Below are 16648 nucleotides of genomic sequence, written 5' to 3' on the forward strand. Positions count from 1 at the left end.
ATGACAAAGCGGATATCATCCTCTTTTGGAAGACCAAACAAAGTAGTTTCACTTTCACAACGAAACAGACAGCGTCTCCACAACATGGCGGCGGCGGTAAAAATATTACAGAGAGAATCAAAGTTACGCCTTCTTTCTTTGCATATACATTTGGGTGGTGTTATGCAAATCTTCCCACACAGTGACGTAGACATGTGGGGGCGTGTTTGAACTAGGCATTTTAGGAGGGCGTGGACGAGTCTTAACTTTTATAAAGAATACCTCTTTGGGTTTGAGACTTTAGTCTTTGCAACTTTAGGGATCTTATCTATTCACGAACAGCTTGTAACACTCAAAAGAGAAAGGAAAACTTGAAATCGCATCATATGACCCTTTTAATGTATTTGCTTAATAAAACGTAATGAAAATTTGTGTATCTTATTGTAACTGGCGTCACTCCTCCTTTTATCCTTCCGGAGCTCCTCCGTGGGACTCGAGACCGGTGAGTGGCGCAGATACCCCCATCGCCCCTCGCAGGCCGGGGGGTACTCACGAGACTGCACTCTACTCCCCCCTCTGGGGGAGCCGACTCCTCCGCTCCCTCACGGACGGCAGCCGTCCCTCCACAGCCCAGGCGGCCGGCAGCGAGTTCGTCCGCCCCCCCGCCAACTCACTCCAGGCCACCGCCTCAAGCCTCCATGGCGGCAGACTGCTCCGCCATGCTCGATGGCACCGCGGACTCACCACAGCGGCGAGGGATCTCTGGCAGCGTGTCCCTCCTTCCTCCCGGGTTTCAGCACCAATGTAAGAAGGAGGCGGCAACCGGCGAACATTTAAAGAAGATTTTAATAAAATAAACAAACACAAAAAATGTAAGTAAAGCGGCAGCCCCTCACGGACGACATCCGCACACAAAACACAAAATAAAGTCCAGGCCTGGTCCTCTCTCCTCCAACACTCTCCTCCTTTTATCCTTCCGGAGCTCCTCCGTGGGACTCGAGACCGGTGAGTGGCTCAGGTGACGTGCATTAGCATTTACTCCACCGGCCTCGCTCCGTTCCCACGGCTCTCGGCCCCGCCCCTCTTGTCACACTTATATTTTTATGTAATACCCACTTTACAAAAGACAGTCAAGGCTGTGCTATGTTGGGAATCTTATAGCTAAAGGGGTTGCAGGCACGTTGCTGCATGTTGTACCGAACAGCACCCTATAGCTATGATTATATTCACAATATAGCACACCTTTTTGTGCCTTATTACTTTAAGTATTGATTTTCCTGCTAAAATGAAACCAACAGTCTCTCTTTCTCTCTCTTGCAGTGTGCAAGGATCCACCATATAAAGTCGAAGAGTCTGGATACGCTGGATTTATCTTGCCTATTGAAGTTTACTTTAAAAATAAGGTACTTTGGTTTTTCCTGTTATTTGTGGAAACATGTAATTGTGAATTATGATTTCTATAAACAAGTGTATTTGATCTGTTACCTAAGATTAAACCAATCCAAACAGCTGTGTACACTGGGTAAATGTAACATTCTTGTCACTTTTAACCAGGAGGAACCAAAAAAAGTGCGCTTTGACTACGATTTGTTCCTGCACTTGGAGGGTCACCCACCTGTCAATCATCTCCGCTGTGAAAAGCTCACGTTCAACAACCCTACTGAAGAGTTCTGCAGGAAGCTGCTCAAGGCGGGAGGGGTACGAACGGACTGGGGATGGCCGTGGCTTCCCCTAATGGAATTACTGTTCCCATCAACCAAGACAATAAGTAACTTTACAGGATTTGATTGGGCTAGTCTTAACTCGACCATCTATCACTAGAGGAAGCCTGAATTGTTTTTGGGCCCATGCCAAAGAGATCCACACGCTTTTTATGAATCAACTGGTTTGTTCGTTTCGTTGATCTTGGATGCATTTTGAAGTTCCACCAGCAGTCATGAACTGGGATGCTTTCACCCTAAGAAATTATTATTCTTGTGAGGGCCTTCTCTGTAGTTTTAACTGCCCTCTCTTGCCTCATTCCAGTAATTCGAATGTTTTACGGCTGGGGCTATGACACCATCTCCTTTGGTGCTTGTCTGACTTACAGATGAGGCATGGCAGGAATCGAAACAGTTTATTGGCAAATGGGCAGTTGTACGGGAAGTTGTTTTAATTAAGAGAGAACCGTTCGCTAGAGCAATATCAATTTAGCGAGGTGGTGACTGAGGAAGGTCCTTTCCAATTTACTTGATTGTTTTGGCTTTTGAAAGGCATTTTGTCATTACATCAGGCCAGGAGTAAGCGGAGTGTTTTTTATTTTTGCCAAAATGTGTTCGAGTGTGTGTGCATGAGAGAGAGAGAGAGTTTGTGTGTCTGTGGTGGTTTTTGTTGATTCATGGTCTAACTTTTTTACACTCTAATATCTGTACTTTGTCGTTTACAGCAACAGGATCCTCACAAAAGATCTTCAGAGGACTGTAAAGTAAGGACAAACTCCATTTTCAATGTTTCAGTGCATTTAACAGAACTTCAACAGTGTTTTCTTTGATTATTTAAAAGTTTACCCTATTTTCATACCATATTGTGAACAATTCACTTGCACATGTTACTTTAACCAAAAATACTATTGTCGTAATCTTCAAAATACAATAACTCGCTTTGCATCTGAAACAACTTTCCTTTTCCTTGCTTTGTGTGAAAAACAGATTCTAGCATACGATAACATTTGAAAGCTTGGGGTTTGTACAGATTTAAATGTTTTTTTTTTTTTTTTTTTTAAATAAGTCTCTTATAATGATTTTTTTTTATCAAAAACACAGTAAAAAAAAAAAAGTGTAATATTGTGAAATATTTTTACAATTTAAAATAACTCTTTTCCTTTTTAGTATATTTTAAAATGTAATTTATTCCTGTGATGGCAAAGTTCAATTTTCAAGTTGAAAAAAACGGCCTTTATTTAAAATTATTTTACTGTCACTTTTGATCAGTTTAATGTGTCTTTGCTAAATAAAATTAATTTCTTTCAATAAAATCTTATTCTTGAGCCGAAAAATTTGGACGGTAGTATATATTATGTCCGATCAAGAAATTGAAAGTTATGAATTAAACAGAGATGAAGATTTGCAGTAAATAGCATCTTGGAATGCAGTTACAATATGCATTTCATTGATCACCCAAGTTTTCATTGTCTTTCATTTCTTAGGTAATGGTAATGCAGGAGGGCGCTACTTCTCTGTTCGGGCAGCATCTAAAGATGCCCACATTACCCAGCAGCTCATTAACATTGACTTTCTCTGATGTGAAAAAGAGCAAGTCTTTCCCAGGGTCAAAGGTGAGTGTGGATCTCCGTGTTTGAGAGTATGAACTTTGAGAAAACTTTGCATGACTTTGTTCGGCATTTAAAAATTTCCCAGTTCCTCCAAGGAGTCCTGCTTAATCCTGCATATTTGGCAAGTTGAAAGACGTTAGGGACTATTTAACTCCAAGGATTTTAGAGATGTGAAACTTGGCTTAAGTCGAGCATTTCTTGGCTGCTGAGAAAGCACATGCTAACATTCCGATGACGTAAACGAACTCGCCAGGTGTTACAACGGCGCTCTGCATGTGCGAAAAGATTCGTATCTAGTCATACAATACCGCGTTTGCAGTTTTCCAAAGCACTCTTGTTAATCAGCCTGTAATGGCGTTTCAAATAAAGAAAACAATAATTTTTAAAAGAAACAAATAAATTAGTGCAATTTATATTGGTTTTGTGCGGGAAAACCTGAGACGCTGCAGCTTTTCATTCGTGCATCTATTAAACCACATTAGCCATAATGCTAGTAAATCTTGCTTGACTCCACAATGCCACGTTTCTTTGATTTAAATTTATTTCAAGTATCCTGTGCAATATTACTTAGCTGCTAAGCAGCTTGTTTTGTACGCTAGCTCTTACAGTGAAGTTACGAGAGTCCCCGGTGCACATGGAAACAGTTCCCAATCCAAACAGGCCCTTGCATGTGATGGATTACTGACAGATCAAGGGTCGATGGCAGCCAGCCTCCCCTGCACTACTACACCGGTCACTTTAGCAAAAACAAAAACGACAGTCTGTGCTTTGTTGTCCTTCTCCCCTTCCTCCACTTAATTTAATGTTATGGTTGAAAATTTTGAAGGTTGATTGATTGCCAACCATAATGGTTCCTGGAAAAGTCTGTTGTGACATTAAAAATGCAAAACTGGAGTGTTCTTAGAGAAATATTCTCTGCGTTTTGGGGTTAATAAAATGCACTAGTTGCAATAAGCTCTAATAGCACTGAACATTATGATGATGGTAATTCAGTTTTTAAATATAGAGAAGAGATGTTTCCGCCCCTTTGTGTGCTGCCAAAATGTATTGTACCATGTTGATTATAACTGATTGTAAATGTAACAAGACTATCCATAAACTTAATCAAGTCTAAATTCATTTGACATTAACATCACTGTCTTCTAGACCATTTAAAAGTTCTTTTTATGTAGTTTTAAAGCCAATTAAAACAGTTTCACCTTTGCTCTCAGTGTGTTTAAACAGTTTCAAACAGGGAAAAAAAGGTTTTGTCCATTTCTGTATCACATATAACAATAAAAGATGGGTTTAAAGGTAGTCTGGGCAGGTTGTAACTGTCTAGACTTCTTAACGACTTAACTGCATCAATTACTTATTGACAGGGGCTAGTTAGCTTGACCTGAAGATAGGATAAGCCTGCCATTAAAGTCAACAAAAGTTGTGCTTCATCCCCAGCTTGCCTCCCAGATAGCTCTGAGGTTGCCCTTCCCCCAGTGGAATTATTTTCAGGATCATTCTGAAAAATTGTTTATGGAAATGTTTCACATCTGGGTTTGGTTGTTTGCCTGAGCACACACATCATTTGTCGATTATAATGGAAGGAAAGTTGAATATTTGAATATTTATAGCAGTTTATATATTGTTCTTCATTATATTAACAAAATGTATAGCAATGGGGTTTTGACCATGTAAATACTATGGTATATGACTATGGCATTAATGCTGTGGTGTACACTACCATTCAAAGGTTTGGGGTCGGTAAGACTTTTTAATGTTCGTTTAAAATCTTTTAATGTCTAATCAAGGCTGCATTTATTGATTAAAAAATACAGTTAAAACTGTAAAATGGTGAAATATTATTACAATTTAAAATAACTCTTTTATATTTTAATGTATTGTAGAATGTAATTTATTCTGAATTAAGCTGAATTAAGCTGGATTTTCAGCATCATTACTCCAGTCTTCAGCGTCACATGATCCTTCAGAAATCATTCTAATATTCTGATTTGGAGCTCAACAAACATTTCTTAAAACAGTTAAAAATGGTTGTGCTGCTTAATGTTTTTGTGGAAACATTTGTTGAATAGAAAGTTCAAAAGAATAGAAATTATTTGAAATAGAAATCTTTTGTAAAAGTATACATTTTTGGTTAAATTAATGTCCTTGCTGAATGGAAGTCAATTTCTTAAAAAAATAATAAATAAATACTGGTCCAAACTTTTTTAAGGGTAATGTACTATCATAAGTACTATCATATCATCACTATAAAATGGTGCTGTCAAAGTATTTTTTTGTTAAGGTTTATAAATGAATGAAATCAGCATAAAATTCAAATTAAGTGGCTATATCTTTCCTAATATTGTCATATTTTCATTATAGGACAGGTCCAAAAGCAGCAGTGCTCTTACAACCACAAACAATATCAGCAGCAGCTCCCTCAAACTCCACAAACCGTCTAAGGACCATAAGGACAAGCCTTCCAAAGACTCAAAAGAGTCCAAAAGTGCCTTCAGAGATTTCAGCAAGGACTCTGGAAAACTCTCTAAAGATTCTAAAAAACCCAAAGAGAATCAACCAATTCAGGAAGATCGCCCCATTCCCCAAATGGGATTCAAGGAGCCCAAGACCACATCGAAGGAGCAATGTTCATCGGAGGGTGACTTCTCAAGCTTGGGACAGAGTAAACGGCGACCTGTGTTGGACAGTGAAGGCCATGTTACCAAAAAACGGAAAAGCAGTTTTTCAGAGAGATCGCAGAAGCAGCAAGTGTGTCCTACCTTGCTACAACATCACCATTCGGATAAAAAGGTTTTGAAAGACAAGCCGCAAGTCCGGCATAGTAGGTTACAAAACCGTGAACATTCAGAGAAAAGAAAACCTTCAGCATTACCGCCCTTCCAGGATGTGTTGGACCCGAATGACTCGGACATGGATGACAACACGTTCACAAGATCAGACGTAAGTGAATTTCGAATCATTATGCTGGAACATAACAACATGAAAATTAGTCCCTGTTTTTTCTCAATTGGTTAGTTGTCCCTCAAATGTGTATTGTAACATCTGTTAGCTTTATCATAACCTTTATGTGTTTTGCTAATAGCAAAATAACCAAATTGAAGTCTTTGTAATGATTGTTTAAGGCACTGGTTATAATTCGATTTAATGATTTTAATCCAAATCGGTTGATCTCGTTTGGGTGTGTAAATAAAAAATATGTTGTGGGATTTAATGAATGGGAAAGAATGGGAATAATTTCCTATGGGAAAGTACAATGAATTTCAGTAGTCTTTGGTGTGAGCTTTTGTTGTTCGAATGATGTGGTTGACTATTAGCGGAGACCTTTTCTAGGACATGGGTTTCTCTGTAAATATCAAACAGAGAGGTTGAGACAGGCTCTTAGAGGGCTGTGATAATGGCGGTCTGGTGCGAGAGGGGATCTAATAAACTTGGTGGGTGTCCAGAAGCTGAGGGGGCCATTTGTCTGTGTTGGGCGCAGGAAATCAGTACCGCCCATTGCTAGACCTCTCGGCTCTTCAGGACAGGAAGTCTGGTAGCTGGTCAAAGGCTCCTTATTTAGTTTGTTATGGTTTTGTTCAAAACAAAAGTTGACTGATGTTGTTCCAGTTTCATTTCATCGTATTGTGGATTGTGTGTTTTGGATTGAAACGCTGTCAGACATGAGGAGGGCCAGTTACAAGGCAGCGTGCAAAATTGTGCTGCTCACCTGCCAATTGCCTAGTCAGTGAATTTAGTTTTGATATCATTTTGAAGATAGTAATAGTAGTAGTTATAGTAGTTCGTATAGATCTAGAATGTTTTTAGCTTCAGCAGTGTCACCAGTGGCAAGGTTCATTTACCTTCAGCAAGAGAGCAGCTCATAAAACGGTGGCTGTTTTATTGGCTCGAAGGCAAGTGCTGAGATGAAATTTATGGTTTTATGACACTCAAGGAGAATGGGAAAGGACACCATGAATAGCTAAGAGTTTTCCTTTAAACTCACTCCTTTAAAAAAAGGGAAGAAAAGAAACTTCAGTGTTTATGACAGCTGATGTATTCCAGGTGCTGCTTTCTTTGGGTCACCAGGTCTGTAAGGCCCTGATGGGCCTGCTCTGATCAACATTACCACTAACATTCACACAGTCTATTTACAGATAAAGGAAAGCCTTTGCTTTTTTTCTAGACACTTTTCTAGACCAGAACTGTAGCAAGCATTAGTGAATAATGATCAAGTTTTATTTTAAAAAACAGAATGGACAATGAATGCTAAATGGGCAGTTTGATGGATAATTAACATCGTTGCTGTCAGCAGCATCTCTTGTTGATTCTGTAAACTGCTACTTAGTAAGTGTCCTGTTGAGCGTCTTATCCTAAAAATAACAGATTTCTCAGAATTTACCATGGGTCTTACTATGGTTGAATAGTAAACCGTAGTAAATATAAGGTAGTTTTTCATAAATGTTCGAGGAAGTGAGGGAATTTTCTTCACTTATATTATACATATGCCATTTAGTTGTAATAGTAGTTATGGTTATGGTCTTGCTTGGGGTTTTTCTAGCCTTTTAGACCATAACTAGCAAGCGTAAGTGGATAGACTGATTAAATGCACAGGTAGATGAATAATATACTTAATGTTCTGCTGTTAGTTTTCTGGTGTGTGTGTTTAAAACATAAAAATAAAAGCTAATTAAAAAAATGAATACTGTAATAGTATATAAATAATGCTAAAATAACACTGTACTTAACAAATTTAAGTAATGGAAGTTAAGTGCTGCAGTCACTTGCCAAATTCCAAACGCATGTTGTCATATATATTACACAGAGTAAAAGGCTAGTGGGGGGTAGATGTAACCCAATCCTAAAATCTGTTTATATGACGTCTTCTGTAAGTGAAGAGCTTCATGTGCTTGATTGGAATGAGACAATAGTCCTAAAGCAGAGCAATTGCCAGTTTCAGAGCCACTGCTAGATTTATGGCACCACAGCAGAGGCGATGGTCGTAAAGCCACAGACCAGCTGTGGGGTGCTGCTAGTGACCACCTGCTTTGTCTCTACTGAACTCGTAAAGCTCATCTTTAATTTTGTGTTTATTGCAGCATTTTACCGAAATACAGACTTTTGAAGAGTCATTATGAGCATATTGACATTTAAGTCCATAATCGGTTAAAAAAAAAGAGTTTGAGTGATTCTTTTGACAATCATAATTCATACAAATGTTTGATGACAACTATATATCATGTGCTGACCAGTGCTGGGTAGTAACTGATTACATGTAATCTGGATTATGTAATCAGATTCCAAAAACTAAGTACTTGTAATTAGATTATATTCCATTTTAAAATACTTTTTATCAGACTATACAGATACTTATTTATTGATTACATATTTTTCACACACTAGCCATTCATTATTTGTCATTTATTAATTTTCCCTGATTCTTCTTTTTCATCTTTTAATTTTTTTTTCTAAAATAGAAAAGTCAAAGTCTTTTTATGTCAATATGATACAAGATTATCCTATTTAAGTCATGTGATAAACATGTCGGGTCGAAAGTAATCTAAAAGTAATCAAAAAGTAGTCCGATGTAATGGATTACGTTACTAACTACAATGTTTGTCATGTAATTTGGAATCAGAACAGACTACAATTTGCAAGTAACAAGTAATCTACCCAGCACTGGTGCTGACACACATCTGTAAACGCCACACCATTGAAGCACCACATTTAGTCTTGTAACAGCATTTAACAGACATTTCCTTGTTTAATATTTCATATGTGTGTGTGTTCGGAGCTCTACTGGTTTAGCCCATCGTTTTAGTTTGGTGGTCTGCATGTCACCGCAGATTGCAAACAGTGTCCATGTTAATGGAAGTTGCTTTTTCATTAGCTCTAAAAAAAAAAAAAGTAATGTAGCATTTTACTGCATAGCCACAGCTCTGCCATTACTCAAGTTTGAGTGACAGCAAGGCGCTCTCTTCCTCTCTTCATGTTCTCAGGCGTCTGAACCCAAACACTCCAGATGATCTTCATGCTTAAAGACCTGCGAACCTTTCCTCATGAGTGATGACATCAGTTTTATTGTCTAAGGGGTGCAGGGCTTCTTAGATGAGCTTTTACAAGCGTCTAGTTTGGGAAGAGGGGTGCGGCCCATAGTAGAAAGGCGGCTTGATTTACAGTGCAGAACCCTGACCATGCGTTTGATGTCAGCCAGGCTCCCAGATGGACAAACAGGCAGTAAAATGCAGACTGAAGAAAAAAGAAAGAAGGGAAAAAAACAATGAGAATGAAGGGAAAGGAACTTCAAAGTAACAACTTTGCTCTTCCACAGGCTCGGTGAGGGGTTGAAGTTAAGTGTCTTTACCACCCTGCTTGCAGGAGTTTTGGCAGCCCCTATTGTCAACTCGCTTCACGGGAGGTTTTTAGCACCTGCCCCTTGCCAGCAACTCTCACTAGCACCACTGTCACCCCCAGTCGAGTGAGTGAGCCGTAACAGTTTTATAGCGCACTGTTATATTCTGCCATCGATTCGTTGCAGTATTTTTCTAGGTTTAAGGCACCGTGAGGATGCCTGCAGTGAATAGTTTTAGGCGGGTGCTGTATGAGGAGATGGGTTGAACACGTTGTTTGGAAAGGAGAGTTCGGAAATTACTGTGGTTTTGCACAGTAACCGTAATTTTGAAGTAAGGGCATAGCAAGTCGATAAGACAAAAACAACCAAGAAATTCTAACTAGATTTCTACATTTACCAAAGGTGAGTGAGTGTTGTTTGTTCAAACATAACTCACCGCCCCGATGCTAATATGTTGTAGATGGTTGTTGGTTATTTATTTGTTTATTTGTAGTTGCTAATTCTCGCTGATATCCAAATTCCTAAATATGGCTCTCATTCATAGCTAGTTTGTGGGATTTTTTCCCCCTCGCCCATTTCACCGTATACAACATACATTTTTATTCCAAGTGCTTAGAAAAGTAATAGGAAGCCCCAAAATATGAGGTTATCAATAAAGAAGTCTCTTATGCTCACCAAAGATGCATTTATTTGATCAAAAACACAGTAAAGCAGTAATATTGTAAAATGTTACATATTGTAAAAGTGTCACATGATACTTCAGAAATCATTCTAATATGCTCATTTGCTGCCCAATAAATATTTCCTGTTATTATCCATGTTGAAATTAGTTGTGTTTCCCAATAAAAATGTTCCTTTTTGTGGAAACTGTGATCCTTTTTTCCAGGATTCTTTGATTAATTAAAAAGTTCAATAGAACAGCATTTATAGTCTTCACAGTCACTTTTGATTAATATAATGCATCCTTGCTGAATAAAAGTATTTATTTCTTTTAAAAAAATCTTACAGACCCCAAGCTTTTGAAGTATAATGTACGTCCATAAAAAAAGCATCAAAGTTTAATGCTTGAGTTTGAGGTTTGTGTAAGCCACTAACCCCAAGTATGAGTAATAGTAATGCAAGCATTACTAAATACATCTGTCATTAAAAAAAACTGACCTCATCCTCACTAAGTAGTACCATTGTCAGTGTACCATGGTTTCACTGTAGTATAGTGAAGATTGCAAGAAAGAGGACAGAGTGATCTAATTTGCATCCTCCTGGCCTGTTTAGACTGAATAGACAACGTTAGCCAATGTTTCCCAAGAGTATTCTGAAACCTTTCTTAACCATCAATCACTGTACTAGCCCTGTTATAAATCCCACACTCAATTTCTCCATTCGCTGAGGAGCTGAATGGCTTCTGCTTGACCATTTTGTTCAAGAGACCCGATTCAGTTTCACCAAGTGCTCATCAGAGAAGAATGTAAACAAATTAATTCAGATTAACTTTAATAGCTTCTTTAGATTTCCTCTCGGGCCGCTCTCCAAGAGGAATTAGGTTAATAGTTTTGCATTGAACTTCCTTGCTGGTTTTTTCCTGAGTGCTCAAAATGTTCCTCCACCCCATGCAATTTCAGCAAGCTTGTAAAATGTGTATTCAACTAGAGTACAATTTTAAACTTAACATGAGTACAGCGAAGAAAAACAGAGTGGACTTTAAAGTAACTTTAAACCTCAAAACTTGAGCCAAGTGGAAAGTCAGGAAAGCAATTGTAACAGAGCGCCTTTCTTACTCTTTTATCCTCGGCCCCATTTGCAACAATAAGCCTGATTTGTATTATACATCCATTTGGTCGGGAAGTCTTTGTGGATTGCAGTTAATCAGTCCAATTCGCTCCACTTACAGCTCACATCTTTGTTATACTGAATGTAATTTTAAAAGAACATAATTTCATTCATTTTGCTTTGTTAGAGCAGGCTGTTTTCACAAGAGCCCCTCTTTGAAAGTGTTTTTTTAGCAAGGACCACGCTAACCTTCTCTTTTGTTGATGCTCAGAGGCGGACAAAGTACTCAACTCCATTACTTGAGTGAAAGTACAGATACTGCTGGTCAAATATTACTCCATTACTATTATTAGTAAAACTTGTAAAGACAGATTTTTACTTAAGTAAAAGTACAGAAGTACTTGCTTTTAAAAGTACTTAAGTAGCAAAAGTAAATTTCCTTTTTTATGTCAATGCACATGTTTTATTGTTGTACGTAATACTTGCAATACTTCTGAAGCAACTTAGAATACATTACACCTACTGAATACACTGACTAGCTTGTAGTATCTTTGGAATAAAGAGCTTTTAGAATGTTAAAAACCTATGGGGAAAAAAAGTAAACAAAAATAAATAAATATTTAACACCCCCACAAAAGCAGGATGTAGTGATCTCACACAGCTCTGACAGTGCGTGCACAGATCGATGTAAGTTAACCACTTTATTACGTCAAAATAAGACTTGAAATGATGTTGAAATGATGATGAAAAAATGCCCTTTTTCAGTTTCAGCACATGCCCCTCAAAAGGTCTGTGCACGGCCCTGAGGATAACTGTTCATACAGAAAAGAGCACAAGATGTGATTGGGTACATTTTAATGATATTTTCAGTAAACATGGTGCATGTGTCTCTAAAAGCAAATAGAGGCCCTTTAAAAACACGTCTGCTACCTCCATGAATCCAATCAATCACAGTCCCATTGTTCTGAGAGGCTTGGCTCTGTAGTGAGATATAGCCCTACGAGTTCAAAGGTGCCTCATAAATTGTGGGATCCTCAACAATTAATCTACAGATGCAACGGTTCAAAGAGGCCTCCACTAAATCTAGTTTCACCTCAGCCTGATGGACTTACTAACTGAATAAGTGCCTCATTCCCTTCACTTTTGTTTTTCGTTTACGGCAAAGACCAGTATTCATATTTTCCAGCAGTATGGAGAGCTAAAATCTGTTTTGGTGTTATTTTTGAGTACAGTCTGACCATTTTAGCAACATTATTTGGATTAATAGTGTCTTTTGCATATTTAACTTTTTATATAGCTTTTTTTTTGCACTCAAAGTGAAGAGTCCTGTGCGAGTAGGAAGGTTTAGTGTGAGCATAGCCCCAAAGGGATCTGTGTGACTATAAATCAGCCTTCATTAGGTCGGGTGAACGAGGAACCCACTGATTTACAGTGAGGAAGTGACACTAATATCCATCAAAGCCTCTAGTGTGGAACAGAAGATCGTGGAAATGGCCTCACAAGTAACTGCATTTGGTTTCTATTTCAGAGTCTGTTTTTAAAGTGTTATTAGGTGCCATGCAATATTTATTTCATTTATTTACCTAATTTATTATTATTATTATTACAACTGTTCTTCTTTTTGAGCCAGAAAAATGTCACTGATTTTATTATTAATTATAATTGGTTATATATTAAAAAATATTGCTCCCTGTGGTAGCTTCACCGTGGATTTGTAATTATAAGACTGCAAAACCAGTTTTGTGTCATTAGAAAAAGCAATAGTGTGCAAAGCTTAGTAAATGTCTTTTTGATGTTAATGTCATGTGATACAGAGCCGGTATATTGGGAGATATCAAAAAGCAGAAAGTGCTCATTTCCCACATCAATTCATGCTCAGACTTCTTGAGCACGCAAAACCAAAATGCTTTGATATTGGTATTATTATTTTTATCGAGTTGGTACTTTGCCTTCTTTCCTAGTCGGATCAGCCCAGTCCAGCCAGCTCCAGTTCGAGCTCCGGCTTTGGACGCACACACAAACGGCAAGGTAACCTTTCCAATATTTGCCACATCCTGTTGCTTTTGGCTGGCTTGGAGAAAGCCTGGCCTTATTATGGGTCAGTGTGTCAATTCCCTTTTCTTACCCAAAGAGTACACTTTACTACCATTATATTAGTTTTTTTTTATAATATTAGAGAAATCTGACTGGATGTGAGCGTGCAATGCATCTTATGACTTCAATGTTGAAATATTGCACTAAAGAAATAAATGCTTTTGTAGACATTTGCCTTTCTTATTCACCTGTAGTATTGGGTCCTTTACGGTCGGTGATCGCAGATTTGCACTCAGATGAAATCGAAGAGGATTCGGAAGAGGAGGACGATAATGACATGGACTCGGACATGGAGCGACCGTTGCACACGCAGATGACACATCGCCACCGCAGGTAAATATCCATGAAAAAACTACCAACTAACTAACCCTGGCTGCAGAGGGAAGAAAAAAATTATATATCCTTGCCTGCATACCATGCTGTGTAGCTGGATACATGCTGTGTAGCTGGATACTATAGGGGATAATGAATGGTGAATATCTGTCATGTATTTTGCAGGGTGAGTTTAAGTGACGGCAGTGATAGTGAAAATAGTTCTGCCTCTTCACCACTGCCCCATAATGACCCCCAACCTCTACTGAAAACTGCCAATAACCAGGTGAGCTAGAACAACCTTCTCTGTCATTCCATTCCTCTAGCTGTGATTTCACTCTTCCATATCAACTCTTGTGCTTTATATGTGGAGGTAAAAGACATTGAACCGTCAATAGACTACAGAGGTGCTTGAGTGAGTGTGTGTGTGCTGTATGTTGTTAGGGTTTTTGTTTCAGCAAAGAATGTTCAAACATTTATACAAAGCACCCACATTTGTTTACTACAAAAGGCACCAATTCAAACCTTTGCAAGAATATCACAGCCCTAATAAGATGATGTCAGATACATGGTGTGCCTTTGTTACAATCTACCCCACTGCCGGTGTAGGTTGTAACAGTTAGACTAAAGAAGCAATAACAGCAGCCACACCATGAAGTATGCTTTAAAAAACAGGTTTATTGAAACAATCTAAAAGAAAAATACAAAACAACATCTCACTTTCTGTGACTGGCCAAAGCTCAAATTCACTTTCTGTTTGATGCAGGACCAATGGCTAATTTTAATAAAACAATCAGTCAGAGTAATTAAATTTCACCATATAAAAATGAGGTTGTTACCATTTTTACAGATGTTTCTGTTTTTGATAACGAACATAAATTTACATCTGTATCCTAACTCAAGCTGTGAACTCAAGCTACTGTCAAATGTGCATTTCTAAGAGACAAAAAATTGTAATATTAATATTGCAGCCTGCACTACAAACTGTGCTGAAGATATGCATCATCAAAGTCAGGCTACACAAACCCGTTTCATGATTTGAAACAATATCACTCATTAGAACATGCAGAAACTCAGAAATTAATTTTTCTATTAAGATATTTATTTTGCTAAGGGAAAATGGCTTGAAAATTGTAAAGAATTAAAAAATGTGTTTGTCATGTTCTGACCATAAAGAGTCGTTTAAAGGGGTCATATGACGTTGCTAAAAAGAACATTATTTTGTGTATTTGGTGTAATGCAATGTGTTTGTGGTTTAAGGTTCAAAAAACACATTATTTTCCATGTACTGTACATTATTGTTGCTCCTCTATGCCCCGCCTTTCTGAAATGCGTAGATTTTTACAAAGCTTATTGTTCTGAAAAGCGAGGTGTACGCTGATTGGCCAGCTATCCAGTGTGTTGTGATTGGCCGAATGCCTCAAGCGTGTGACGGAAATGTTACGCCCCTTACCATACTGTGATGCCGTGTCCCGGCACGACGACACAAAACTAGTGGTCGACGATATATCGCCAAGGCCAATATATCGGTCATTTTTCAAATATCGGCATCGGCAGATAAGTTTTTCTGTTTGGCCGATGAGTTCGAGGCGGGACTTTTATTTTGACGCCGCTGATAGTGGCAGCGCCTGAGCACACTGTGCTCACATTCTCCCTCTTGTTCGCCGTCGTCGTTAGTCTCGCGTAGCGAGAATCCATGGGAGCTTTCATTGGCCAAGGCCCGCCCATGAGGCCGTTTGACTGACATGTCAAACAACCAATCACAGTTCATTTCGTTTCAGCGTCACGTTTCGGGGCATGAAAATGTCGCCACAATAACAGACCGTTGTGTAAAAAAAAATGTCACATACTTTTGAGAATCCAGTGTTTAGTTGATCCTGATAAGCCCTCGTCGTCACAATTGTAAACACGACGGCTTTCTTCTTTCGTGAGGGGGTTTGGCGTCACGGCATCTTTGTTTCCAGGCGGAACATTATAGAATGCGTCACACACGTCTCCCGGAAATCCTGTATAATTCAACCAATCCGATGACGACTTCGAAACTCCTGAAGTGTTTCCAGTTTTGTGTGCCATATGCATCAGACGTTTAGCCAACCTTCCGTGGGCGTGACGTCTGAGGCTGAGACTACGTCGTCGTTAACAGTTCTGTCTAATACGGATAGAAGTCTGTCTAATAATCCGATAGAACTGTTAAACAAAGGAATTAAAATGTAAACTAAAAGTATTATAACGATTGCTTTTATATTATTAGTAATAGAAAGGCAAACATTATAATACTTTCTCATTTGCCTTCAACATTCAGCAAATACGCATTTACATCATATAAACAAATCTTTGAATGGCTAATGAAAATTTTATTTCACAAACCTTGCAGACTTAGTCGAATCCAGTTGTGAGATCTTGTGAAGTGTTTTATTTTACAAATGTATTTTTTAATCCATTTTCAAATGATTAAAAATTTCTTAAATATTAAATTAAGTACAATTATATCGGCTTTAAATACAATGGCCATCGGCCACCCTGCTTTTCAAGATATCAGCATCGGCATCGGCTGTCAAAAAAACAATATCGGTCTACACAAAACCAATAAAACCCATTACAAACGAGGCATTTGTTGCATCCAGTGGGGACATAATAACTAATACTTAACCACTGATTTCTAGTTGTGTCCTCTTTTGGAAGACCAAACAAAGTAGTTTCGCTTTCACAACGAAACACACAGCGTCTCCACGACAAGGCTGCAGCAGTAACAATACTACAGCGAGAATCAAAGTTACGCCTTCTTTTTTTGCATATACATTTGGGCGGTGTTATGCAAATCTTCCCACACAGTGACGTAGACATGTGGGGGCGTGTTTAAA

General features: G+C 38.4%; 1 protein-coding gene across 2 annotated transcripts in view; it reads left to right on the top strand.

Moving 5' to 3' along the window:
• LOC107679265 (protein AF-9-like) overlaps positions 1–16648 on the top strand; it is a 58266-nt gene that overhangs the window by 36876 nt on the left and 4742 nt on the right. For both annotated transcript variants that reach the window (XM_016474776.1, XM_016474775.1), the window contains exons 3-10: positions 1300–1382; positions 1534–1677; positions 2405–2443; positions 3164–3292; positions 5648–6226; positions 13343–13409; positions 13670–13808; positions 13974–14073. In XM_016474776.1, coding sequence (XP_016330262.1) covers positions 1300–1382; positions 1534–1677; positions 2405–2443; positions 3164–3292; positions 5648–6226; positions 13343–13409; positions 13670–13808; positions 13974–14073 — 1280 coding nt within the window. The remainder of the gene's footprint in view (positions 1–1299; positions 1383–1533; positions 1678–2404; positions 2444–3163; positions 3293–5647; positions 6227–13342; positions 13410–13669; positions 13809–13973; positions 14074–16648) is intronic.

Source organism: Sinocyclocheilus anshuiensis, unplaced genomic scaffold, assembly GCF_001515605.1.
Source record: "Sinocyclocheilus anshuiensis isolate Anshui unplaced genomic scaffold, SAMN03320099.WGS_v1.1 scaffold1644, whole genome shotgun sequence".
In the NCBI taxonomy this organism is placed as follows: Eukaryota; Metazoa; Chordata; class Actinopteri; order Cypriniformes; family Cyprinidae; genus Sinocyclocheilus; species Sinocyclocheilus anshuiensis.